General features: G+C 37.2%; 1 protein-coding gene across 1 annotated transcript in view; it reads left to right on the plus strand.

Moving 5' to 3' along the window:
* The window catches only part of SMOC2 (SPARC related modular calcium binding 2), a 120,000-nt gene that overhangs the window by 73,285 nt on the left and 34,077 nt on the right, over positions 1-12,638 (plus strand). Inside the window, exons 8-9 of the mRNA XM_010005415.1 lie at positions 4,708-4,894; positions 10,667-10,749. Of these exons, the coding sequence (XP_010003717.1) occupies positions 4,708-4,894; positions 10,667-10,749 (270 nt within the window). The remainder of the gene's footprint in view (positions 1-4,707; positions 4,895-10,666; positions 10,750-12,638) is intronic.

The raw sequence follows: 12,638 nt of genomic DNA on the forward strand, positions 1-12,638 counted from the left end.
ATTTTTGGTTACAGGTTTCTTGTTACCTGCTTTCTATAGATGACATTGAGCTTCAAGGCCTTAGAAAAGATCCCTTTACTGTGGAAATGAGGCTGTCTGAATTGTCCTTTCATGGCCCATTATGGTAATGAAAAAAGGAGGGAGAAGGAACCAACTGAAAAGAGAATTTCTTGGAATGGATTCTGTTTGTCATATACACATAGTGGGGCTGAGGAAATTGAAAGGAAATGTTGATATAGTGGCAGGAAATGTTAAAGTAGCGTATAGACGCCTTTGTAATTTTCTGCAGATTTGGCAACTTGTTTCTGTAGAACACAGTGAAATTTAGACATAAACACAGTGATTCGCATTTAAGAATAAAAAAAATCATGAAAATTCCACATGTTGGGCGAAGCTGTGGTAAGACTCAGCAAAACAGCTGCCAGAACTTCTGAAACAAGGGTCTAAAATATCTCCTATTACAGGACCAACAAGATGATTGTGATAACTTACATAATGTAGTGCTCAGTGTTAAATGTGCTACAGACAGACACACAGTTACACTACTTGTTCAAGATGACTTTTCCAGAAAAGCCACCTCCTTCCTCCTCTAGGACATCCCCTAGTAAACATTAATGAACAGTTTACAAAACCCATCAGAAGTGAATAAATGGAGTCTTTCCTAACTAAGGATTTATTTATAATAAATACATTTTAAACTTATAACACTTTATAGTAAGTGTTACACTTTACTATTGAGGTATTTTGATCTTCATGTAAATTAGCTTGATTCCTTGAAATGCAGATGGTTCGTTTAGGGAGATTTCATCGTTAGCAACAGGAACTGAATGAAGATTTTATACAAAACATGAAATTTATCCACAGAGATTGTAATTAACTGGAGTATCATTTGCATTGTCAGAAGATGCAGTGTTTCAGCTGCTTATTTGTAATGAACTATGAAGACATCTTGAGCCAAAACAGGAAATGAATATTTAGTGACATTTCAGTTTGAAAGGGAAGAAATGGAGTAGCAATATGCCATAGAAAGAGCAACAGGCATTCCCTTTAAAGCAAGGTTTTAAACTAATTGAATAAGTTCTTTTTCAGAGTAAATAAATAGACATTGGGTTGTACAAGGTTGTTGTAAAACTTGGCAAATCATACCTGTTTCCTTACATGATTGAAATTTGTGTGTCAAATCCCTAATGCTTCTGAACCTGGAATAACATATAGTTTTGGGTAGAAACTGCAAGAAGTGTTTTCAGTCTTAGATGCCCACTGAGCTACAATGTAGCTCACTAACATGATAGACTATGTGAAAATGATTTTTCAGCCATGTCTAACGAGTTTTTTGAACTACAATACTTGGAAAAGCATCTAGTTTTTCCAGCAAGATAAAACTGAAGGAACTAAGTGAAAGAATAACAATGTAAGCATATTCCCTGAAAATATGAATCCGGAATGTCAGTGTTTTTCTCTTTCCAGAAAGAATATTTTTGTAGTAACACATTCTGAAGAATGTTTGATGTATTGTAATGATTAAAATATTTATCCTACTTTTATTGTGGCATAGATATTTTTCCGTACTGTTCACTATATGATCTTCTGGCATCCATCTGTTATGGTTCCAGATCATAGTTGTTGTCAGATTGTTTGGACGAACTATCAGGCATTTTCTAAATTAATTAAATTTATCATTGGTTCTCCTGGCAGATTAATATTTGTTAACCATAACTCTTCTGACTTTACAAAGGCAATTATTTGCAGCAGTATGGTAGCTCTGTGATAAGAGTTCTTAGTCATCACAGGCTACAATTTCAACTTTCCAGTACTCCTGTTGTAAATAATTGAAAGTAGACTTTGAAAGGGAATGAATGGTTCCCTCAGAGAGGAAATTACACAGAGGACTAATATTCTGGTTGTGGGAAAAGCAGGCAGAATTATAGGTAAGCACAGTTTTAATTTACTTTGTGTAGAAACAGTAGGGAAAACAAACAGGGAAGTAGTAATAGTGGCACAAATGGCCATGTAAAAATATACAAAAGCAGTAGACTGCAGAAATTAGTCTTCTGAGCAGTCACTATACATATTGCCTCAGAGCTCCTTAGCTGTATAGCTCACACCTCTTATGATAGCTCATAAACAGTAAAGACCGTTTAGCTAGGTCTGTTTCACCTGCTCCTAAATCAGTCAGGTGACTGCACTGGCCCATGACTCCAGTGGTTTCAAGCCAGCAGTGCAGTCCTTTGCTGGTAGTTTCAATCAGTGGAAAATGCAGCTGTCCAGAAACAAGATGTTGAACCTTATGCTCACAGCTGGAACAGTGCGTATCTGCATTGGGAATTCTCCATCACACCCTCTCTGGGCTGTTACACTTTGTCTATCTGGATGGAATTAGGTGATGTTCAAGGTCCCTTCCAACCCGAACCATTCTGTGATTCTATGACCTGACTGTGTAGTCTCTGAATGCCACTGTATTTTTTAAACAAAGCTGAGAGCATGAAAATGTATCACTCCTGTGGGTCTGTGAGAGATAATATCTGCAAATCTGCCAGATTATATTGCTAGTTACAAGAATGTAAAATGAGAGAAGGTCACAGTAGCTAATGGAATGGTCTCAAGGTTTATCAGTATGAACAAGAAAATAATTTATTGGACTTTAAAGAGGAGTGATGATTTCCTCCCTCTTACTGCAGCTGCTTCACCCCATTTGCTCCTTTTTCCTTGATTATATGCAAAACATAAAAAGTGAACCAACTAAGCTAAGTGATGTGCTTTCCAGGGTAGTTGTACCTTGTAACTTGATTATCATCATAATAGAGATTCACTGGGGGAAAGATTTATTTTGGCTACTCTAAAAGGATGGATTTCCAATTTGTGAAACCATATCTATTTCTGCAAAGGTTTCAACATGCAAATAATTAGCTATTTTCCCTTTTTAGAGGAGCCTTTCTGTCCTTGCTATCGTGATTCTCCAATCCATTTTAGTATCTAAACACTGGTGCTTTGAGAGCTATTCAATCTCTGATTATGTCAGTGGGTAGACCAAGACAAAAACATGCAAAATCAATCAATTTATCTAGCTGTCCTGCTCAGATATTGTATGAAACAAAAGAGGAAAAAAAAAAATCAACCAAAGAATTGAAAAAAACACCCTGTGTCTTGTAATCAAGTTAGCAAGTGATATGCTTATTTTTCAAACCTTGTCCATGGAGAGGAACAAAATACACAATTTGGGAAACTAGGCTGTTGTATAGATGGGACCAAGTGCTGTTTATAATGTGGAGGTGTTTAACTTTTTCCCCTGTAATGGAAGTCATACGAATTCTGGTCATCTGCATTTCCAAGAGGCTGGCAAGGAGCTGGACATAACTGGTGACTTGCCTACAATTTGCAAAATATTTTCTGAACCCTGTGGATAAGAGTAAATGAGATTAGACTGAAGCTGAATCTCATTACAAACGCAGTAGAAAATCCAGTCAGGATTCAGCTTGTTCTTCTGTGGTTAGAACTGTGAAAAATCAAGAGGTGAATCCTGTTAGCGATTCAGATAAGTGTGTCACTAGTCTTTAACTGACTTGAAAGAAGATCAAATATTGCCCACAGTTTTGTTGTTGGGTTGTTCTTGTTTTTGTTTTTGTTTTTTAATTAATTTTTTTTTATGGTGTTGGTTGGTTTGGGTTATTTTTGTAACATTAGACTGTTTTTTCTTTAAATGAAGATAATCTTTTATTGATTGAAATTCTAGTAACTTGGAATTTTGCTATCAGCAATTTGTATGTTTTTAGAGTGCATATTGTTTTGAACATTCTTGGTTTTCAAATATTTACTTTTTTTTTCACTGGATTAGTTTGAGAATTATACAGAAACTGTTCTATTAACCACCTAAATTTCCCATGATAGAAGACTGACTTCAAAGTTCCTGAAGAAATAATGGCTTGAGTAAATAGTCTGCCTCATTTATTATCTCTACAGTGCCCCATATACCAGCTTAGTGGTGATAAAAACCCCGCAGCAGATGTGTTTTTTTACTGTTTTTTTGGTGAACTGCCTGGAATGTTCAGGCCCTGAGCTTTCTGCTCATTGCCCCCTAGTTCACACTTGCATTTAAAGTCTACAAATGTATAGACGTCAGCTTTTCTCACATCCAGATGAGATTTGGGACACAATGTTAATGCAGAGATAAAAATGTATTACTTTATTGTGTGGGTCTGTGGTATCCAGAACAAATTACACATTTCCAATTTCAGAATAACCAGAAAAGAAGGGGGAAGAATTTTCACAGTATTAAGATGTTATTCTAAAACTGGCAATAAAGAGCAGAATATGAATATTTAAATGATATCAGGATGAACAATTAATATAAGGCATCATAAGATGTCGGATTTTTACTCTTCCCTCTGAGAAGAATCTGTAATTTAGTGATTGTAGAGTGGGTGAGGATTTTTTTTAAGGTAGCAGAGAAAGTATTTGATTATCCATTGATTATATCTAGCAGGTGTCAAGATATTACTTGGACTGTATTATGAAGCAGTTGCATGAAAAGGAAACTAAAGTTCCTAGCAGTATACAGCATAAAGCAATGTAGCTGGTATTTGAGCTGTAGTCTCTTTGAATACAATCCTTATATGCGATCAAAGAACGATATAAAGAAACGTTTGATCAGTCTACTAGGCCCTTTCCGTATAGCATCTGCTTCAGTATTTTTTCTTTTCCTTCTAAAAGCATCATCGTGTGATCAAGAACTTCAGTCAGCCCTGGAGGAAGCTAAGCAGCCCCAGAAAGACAACGTGTTCATTCCAGAGTGTGCTCAGGGCGGCCTCTACAAACCGGTGCAGTGCCATCCTTCCACAGGCTACTGCTGGTGTGTTCTGGTGGACACGGGACGTCCCATCCCTGGTACATCAACGAGGTAAGGGAGCACAAGTTCAGTGTTCAGAAGCTGTAGTGCGAAGGTGCCTTAGTGTGCTACTAGCATACAGATTTCTGTTGCTGGTGGAATTATATCATATATGTTTCTTCCACTACCAAGACAAAGTGATATATTTGTAAGAGCCATAAAAAGTTAAGGACAGATGGCCAAAGACTGTTTCACTGCAATGTCAGAGGCAGTTTGCTCCCCTGCTCTTCTTCATTACTTTCTGTTCTGTGCTAGGAAGCAAAGACTTGGAGAAAATCATTAATAGGCCCAGAGGAAACTTCACACTTCTTAGCCTGCATACGGAAGAACCAAATGAGATGGTCTATGACAGAAACCACATCCAGCCTCAGAAATGCTCAGTAATTTTTCCAGCAACTATTTCATATGACTCACTTTGATGGAACAACTGCTTGGGAACCCATGGAGAGGAAATATCATTTTAGTGTGTTATTAATAGAAGCTTGGAGTTCCGTTGTCTCAGCTGAGCTGGATACATGGCAAAGTGCTGTTAGCCACATAGAGCAGATGTAGGCAAAGTGGGTATCGGGTTCCTAAAGATGTTATTTAGTCTGGTTATTGAGGTTTGGCCCTTGAAGGAATGCTATAAAAACTAATATAAAGATGATGGACACTATTACTATCTTCATGCAATTATAAATCTTTGCAAGCATAAGCCAAAATATTTGGTTTTGATTTGCATAAGGCTTGTGAAAAAACCCCACCACATTATAAGCCACTTGCTGTAAAGTATTGTATTATATTATTGGGGAGTGTTTTTCACATACTCTCCAAGTACTGATAGCTGTTATACTATGGTCTAGACCATACTAATTACAGTACCACCTGAACTGGGCATGACTTAAAATTACTGTTCTGCTGTTTCTGGCAAGTCAAGATCCATAAATTGTCAAAACAAAATAGTCCAAATTTAGTCCTGAAACTGTAGGGTCAGTATAAATATGTGAGGACCTAAAAATGTCCTTTAGGTATTCCAGAGGCTACGTACTCAAAGCAAGGTCAGCTAGAGTAAATTGTTCAGGACCATGTCCTGTTGGGTTTTGAGTACCTATTGGGTTTTGAATATTTTTGGAAAAAAAAAATATTAAAAAATTCTCATTTCAATTTTTCTCAATTTAGATTAAATTTCCTGTATTTTGTTTTGTGCCCATTGCCTCTTTTCCTGACACTGGACATCACTGAGAAGAATCTGACTTAGTTTCCTTTATTTTCCCCCCTTCAGATATTTTTAGACATTGGTAAGATCTTCCCTGAGCCTCTCTTCTCCAGGCTGAACTGTCTCATTTCTCTCTCCTGTTCCTTATTATGTCAAATGCTCCAGTTTCTTAATCATATTCATGGTCTTTTGCTTGATCCACTCTAGGACATCCATGTCTCTTGTTTGGGGAACCCAAAGCTGGGCTCTCAGCAGGGGGAAGGGAAGGTTCATCTCCCTTCACCTTTTGGCAATGCTAATGCAGCCCAGAAGGCTGTTTTCTGCCTTTGCTACAAGGGCACATTGCTGCCTCATACTCAGTTTAATGTCCATCAGAAATCTCAGGATCTTGGTACAAAGTTCCTTTCCAACTGGTTGGCCCCTGTCCTGTGCTGGTACAGGGGGATAATCTTCCCCAGGTGCAGGAATTTTGCATTTGCCTTATTTTTAACTTAATGCAATACTTGCCAGCCCATTTCTCCAGCCTATTGAGGTCCACCTGAATGGCAGAACAACCTTCTGGTATATCAGCCACTCCTCTCAATTTTGTGGCATCTGCAGACTTGATGAAGTTGTTTGTCTCAGCATCCTGGTCATTAATGAAGAGATTAAGCAATATTGGCTTTAGTATTGAACTTTGGGGCACTCCACTGGTGACTGGCTTCCAGCTGGATTTTTTGCTTCTGATCACAACTCTTTTGAGACTAGCAGTTCAGCTTGTTTTCAGTGCACCTCCCTGTTAGTTTATGTAACACATACTTAATCAGTTTGTCTATGAGAATGTAATCAGAGACAGTGTCAAAAGCCTTGCTAAAATTAAGATAAACAATATCTGCTGCTCTCTGCTCATCCACTGGCTACAGGCTTGGCCAAGCATGATTTCCTCTTCACAAATCTGTGCTGGCTACTCTCAATCACATTCTTGTCCTTCATGTGTTTTGAAATAGCTTCTAGGAAGATACCTTCATCACCTTCCCAAGAGTATGATCTAGACACAAACATTTTAGTTCAAAGAGTGCTCTGCCTGATAGCTAATACTCGAAAGATCAACTGCTGTGGTCTTTTCCATTTCTAATTTCTTAAGCTTTGCTGGACTTCTGGGGAGTTCTCAACAGAGCTCTGAGGAAGTCGTATTTTTAAATATCCCCAGAAAGGACATTTCTAAGCACAGGTGGGTAAGTACAGTACTCAATTTTAGGAGTGTCATACTAAGTCAAGAACAACCAGTACATTTAGAAATCCACAGTGCTGGTAAACAAGCAGGTGGGATTACTGCCTGGAGTTCAAGAGGAGTGTCTAGACCTCATTTCTAGGAAAGATTTAGGTGCACTGGAGTCCCACAGTTTATTCCTTGATTTTATTTTTTTTAACTATCTTGATATAATTAAACTTTTTCCCCTAGCAGGGGGAAATGATAGGGGACCAGAATACAATGAAAAATATGCAGTTGTCATTTTAAAATTATTTCTTACAGAATAGAAAATGTGAACAAGTGAGTCTTTTCTAGTTTGAAGGATGGGAGCTTTACAAAATGGTGTATGCTGTCTTGCAGCTTTCCATTGCAAAATGTAAGTTAGAAGAGTAGCTGATAAACTGCTACTGCAGGAACTGATAGCATTACTACTCCTGGTAGCAAGATGAACCCATTGCATCCTGCAACCTCTATTCTGCAAATCTGGATCGAATCACTAGGGGACAACAGTGAAAGGATAAACAGATCTGGGAAGCTGTTGCCAGAGAAGCTTATTGTATTGCACGTTGTTTGTTTTCAATACATTCATGAGGATGAAATTTGTCTTATCATCAAGCTTTGAATATCACAATAAATAGTAGTCCCATTAAATTAGACCTCAAAAATGAAGAGAAGTTATTAATACTCATTAGCCTTTCAATATCCTGTCATCTGAAGCAAAGATAAATAATTTGTCAGTTAAGGTATTCCAGAAAAAAAACCTGATATAATTCTAGTTAAAATAAAGATATGTGAATGAAGCACAACTCTGGAACATGTAAGACAGTAAAACTTAAATAGGTGAAGCTGTCAAAAAGGAAACATCCATTTGACCAAATGCAGGTAATGTAACTAAAAGGGTACAAAAACATTCCCCTGAATGTTGGTATGGTACCAGCTGGCTCCCAATGCTTCCTGCACAACATAGCAGAACTCTCAGCCTTTTTGCTCAGCAACACGTAAATCTGTATTCTCATGTGACTTTTTAGCAACTAGGATCATGGGCAAAGTAATGCCCAATCCACTTGCAAAAGATTCTCTAAACTTAAGAAAGAGCATAAATCAATTGCTTCATGAGGCTGCCCATGCTGGAGAATGCCTGTGAAACTCTCCATCTTCCACTGCTTTGCATACCTCAGTGAATCTCTCTGTGTCCCAGCAGACTGCTTAGAGGCTGCTTAAAGGAGGCCTTCATAGGCTTTTGACAGCTTTAGATACACATTCACTGCAAGGGATTCTTTCCCTTTTAAAATTCAAAAGAGTAACTTAGAACGTCTTTTGACTACATTATTTTTAACCTGACAGTGCTCCATTCTGACATGTTATCCCTTTCCCTCTCTTTTCCCATGAAAACTGAGGTGTGCTTGTCTTATCAGTTCTTAGTGTCGCTGTGCCTGGGTGGTAAATTTTTAATGATTCATTTAATCTTCAACTGCTTTGAAGAGTTAAAGACTTTTCTTCTTTTGAAGAGTGAAGACTTTTCTTGCATTAACATGCTTTTTTTTTAACATCTTAACACCTGTTAGACTTTAGTAGATTTTTTTGTATGCGATGAACTACTACACATATATGTAACAACAATATAAGCCAAAAGGTAGAAGAGTGGAAGCCAAGAGAGAAAGTGTAGGCACAGAGCAGTAACAATAATGGAAGAAGACGAGAGGGATGTAGAGTCAGCTATCAGATTAACTGGGGACCAGGCTGGTTGCCAGATACTGCATTAGTGAGTATTGCTCAGAGATTGCCCTTTCACTCTTTTCCTCGCTGATTAAAGTGGTCATCCACCAGGTGTCTGAATCCAACCTATGCTATCAATGCAGCTTCTATTTGTGCCATTCTTTAGGGGAAAAAGTGCTTGTAGCTCTCCCATGTCCATGAAACAACACTGTACCTTCTTGCAGCAACCAGAATCTGATGGGCCAGTGGACAGTTACGTTAGATGACGTGGAAATAAATTAAGCAATCAAAGGAAATTTTTGTTTGTTTGTTGTTTTTCACTCCACCTGGTAATGAAGGTCACAATACTTAGGTATTTTTCTGAAGGGTGGTCTGGCCTGGATCCAGGACACAGTCACAACTTAATTAATGCTTTAAAAAGTATTTTGTTCCAAAAATTTGGATTAGTATATTTTAATTTTAGTGTGCTACTCAGTAAATGTCTTTTTGGGAACTCTAGAATAGGAGAATTTCAGAGAAAGATGAGCAGTTGTATAAAACATGAAAGAACCTACATTCAGTGAACAGGTATGTATGTGCAAACACTTGTTTCGGCACCAGTCATGTTACTATGTTTTTAGCTGAGAATTGCAAGTTTCTTTGAAATGCTACACACTTAATTCTTCAAGCTTCAAGCTACTTTAGGAAAATTAGAAGGTAGCATTTCTCAGAAAGATTCTGTCAAAATGACTGAAAATTCACCACGCATCAACAGTGGGATTGTAAGAAAAAACAGATTCAGCAGCAGATGCTGCCATGCCTCCCAATCTTGCATAAAAGAAAGTTCCAGTAATGTTGCATATGCCAATGTTTTAGAAATACAAATAGCGCAGAATTTGTTCTTAGCAGCTAGACTACCAAAGTGCTTTTAAGTAATCTCAGAAAATATAGAGGAACCAGAATATTCTGTAGCAGATAGAGGCTCAGTGTTTTTCCCAATCCATTTTAAGCTGTTACAGTCCAATTCCCTTCCTTCTGGAAACTATCAATTCTTTACTCTTGTTAAAATGTTCACTGTTTATGGTTAGCCCTTCTTATGTAAACTAACATTTTTTTGGAGAGGATATAGTAGTACATGTCTTTAGACCTGCAGTAGTAACTAACTATGGTTCTTGCCTTGCTGTGATTTTGAAATTACTTTTCTGTTTTTTCCCAACATTAATACTGTGTCAGATGTCAGAATTTACCATATTGCTTATCACTTTTTTATTTGTTAGGTGAGAGGAGAGCTTGACTTTGGTTTTGGTTTTTTGGCTTTTTTGTGTTTTTTTTTTAAATTATTTTTTATCATGTATTACTTTATAGCAATTCCCCACAGTTTTCTCCTTCCCCAGTTTTCCTCCCTGTAGAATGGAATTTGGAATAGATAATACATTTTTTAAGTTAATACCATCTCCAGGAGCCTAAAGGTATGCTGGCTTCTTTGAGGTAAATGAAAAATAGGGAAATTAATTTACACCCCTCCTTCTGAAAGACAAACAAGCTTGTTCCCTGAAGAAAAAAAGAAGGTACAAATTTAATTTGGACTACAAAATTGGAAGTAAATTTCTTCTAAATCAAATTAACCTTGACTGGTTTTCTCCTCTCCCTGTTTGTTCTTTAGGTATGAACAACCTAAGTGTGATAATGGTGCCAGAGCTCACCCAACCAAAACAAAGGATTTGTACAAAGGACGCCAGCTTCAAGGTCAGTGAAACAGATAAATTTGGTTTCAGGCATTCCAGTGCATTACTTATTCACTGCAGTACATTAGAAAGCAATTTCTTACCCTGTATCAAAACAATGTATCTTTTAGATATCGCTATATTGACTTGCCATTGACTAAAGTCTTTGACTTTGGAAGAGTGTATGTAAATATGGGTCCTGGGAGATAGTCAGATAAAGTAAGGCTCATTTTTCTCAGTAGTTTAAAGGCAGTCATATTTACTTACTAGAAGTTTTCCTTGCTGTTGTCATACAAAAGAAGTAAGCAAGTAGGCCCAGAGTAACTTGGCCTGTGCTTCATAATCCTTGTTCTAGCCAAATCCAAGGAAAATTTGCCTCTGTCTTTGAATCAGTCAAAAAAATGTGTCATCTACTTACTTTTTTCCAAGAGAACCCTTGTTAGTTTACCTCAGAATTGTATGATTTTATTTTACTCTCGGGTAGGAACAAACCTTGGTGTTTATTGGATTTGTAATTTTTTCACACTTTTTGTAAGCATGTGACTGAGCTTATCTCCAGATAGTTGAGTTAGACAAAAATTATTAGACTTGCTTAATTTTTTAAATGACCTTTGAATGTGTTTGAATAACTTGAGCTGTAGCAGGTTTAGTGATATTGCATGTTATGAGGGAATTGTGAATCACTGTCAGTTATTGTAAAGAACCAGAAACAAGCAAAAACTGTGGGCAGATTTTCTTGTGTCATTAAGAATATTTCAGTTTAGCCACCCAGAGAAACATCTAAACAATAATTCTGAACTAAACATGCCATCAGTGTAATGTGTATTGATGAAGCACATCTCAACACTCTCTGTCATGAAACAAATTCAATTATCAAGGTATAACTAAAATAAGTAAGAAATATGAATGATATGTTATTATGCCATATATGTTTGTATGGTGTGTTCTACATAGAAGTAAGTAGATAATAGGATTAACAGTAAGCTGTCCAGTTACTATGGCTTTAAAAATGGCAAGTGTGACCCAAAAAACGTATCTGACCAAGTATGATGGGATGGACAGACAGGAAAAGGAAAGGAAGCAAAACGTTCAGAGTGGTTTAACTAGCCCTGTTATTTTTTCTGGATTTTATATAGAACCATGAGTACAGTTCTGGTCATCTGTGTTCAGGAAAATGGATACACAGGAGAAGTCAACTAGCACTGATGTATCAGGGCAAGCAGCTACTCTGTGGGAGAAGGCAGCTAGTGTTTGCTTCATTTAGACAAAAAATAGGTTCAGAAGTAATACTGCTCCTCTGAGACCATGAGGAAGAGAAACTGTTTTCCTCCATGGCAGTTTTGGCACAAGATAAATAGGTATGAACTACCCTGAATTAATTTCGCCTAGGAGCTGTAAAGTGGTTTTCAACTATTAAAGCAGTGAGGCAACAGACTTCTGAAGGACTAGTAATGCAGCAGAAAATCTGGTTAGTTTTTTGATCTTGATTACTTTATGAAAGAGACAGTGGGAGACAGAGTTGAATGGGTGAGGTACTCACTCTGCATTATTGCTTCTCATTTAAGATACTGAACATTTGTATTTACTAAGAGATGAAAGGCTGATTTACACTAAAAGTTCACCTTGGAATGTGAGTTTCACAGCTCTTACCAAATCATCTCTGATTTTCTTCCTTCACAAAAAAAGGGATGCTTGACTTGCAATTTTACTCTTTAGCAGCTCACAGAGTTCAGGAAGAACCATATATGCCACATAAATCCTTAGATATTTGAAGCTTTTTTGTAAATACACCTCTGCTGACAGTCAGATTGATGGTATTTATCCATCATTTTGTCAGTCAGTAGTTGCTTACTGAAATTACTCCTGTTGTAACTTCAGGGAAGTTATCAGGTATTTCAGGGATAATTTGGG

Source organism: Chaetura pelagica, unplaced genomic scaffold (genome assembly GCF_000747805.2).
Source record: "Chaetura pelagica isolate M959 unplaced genomic scaffold, ChaPel_1.0 scaffold551, whole genome shotgun sequence".
In the NCBI taxonomy this organism is placed as follows: Eukaryota; Metazoa; Chordata; class Aves; order Apodiformes; family Apodidae; genus Chaetura; species Chaetura pelagica.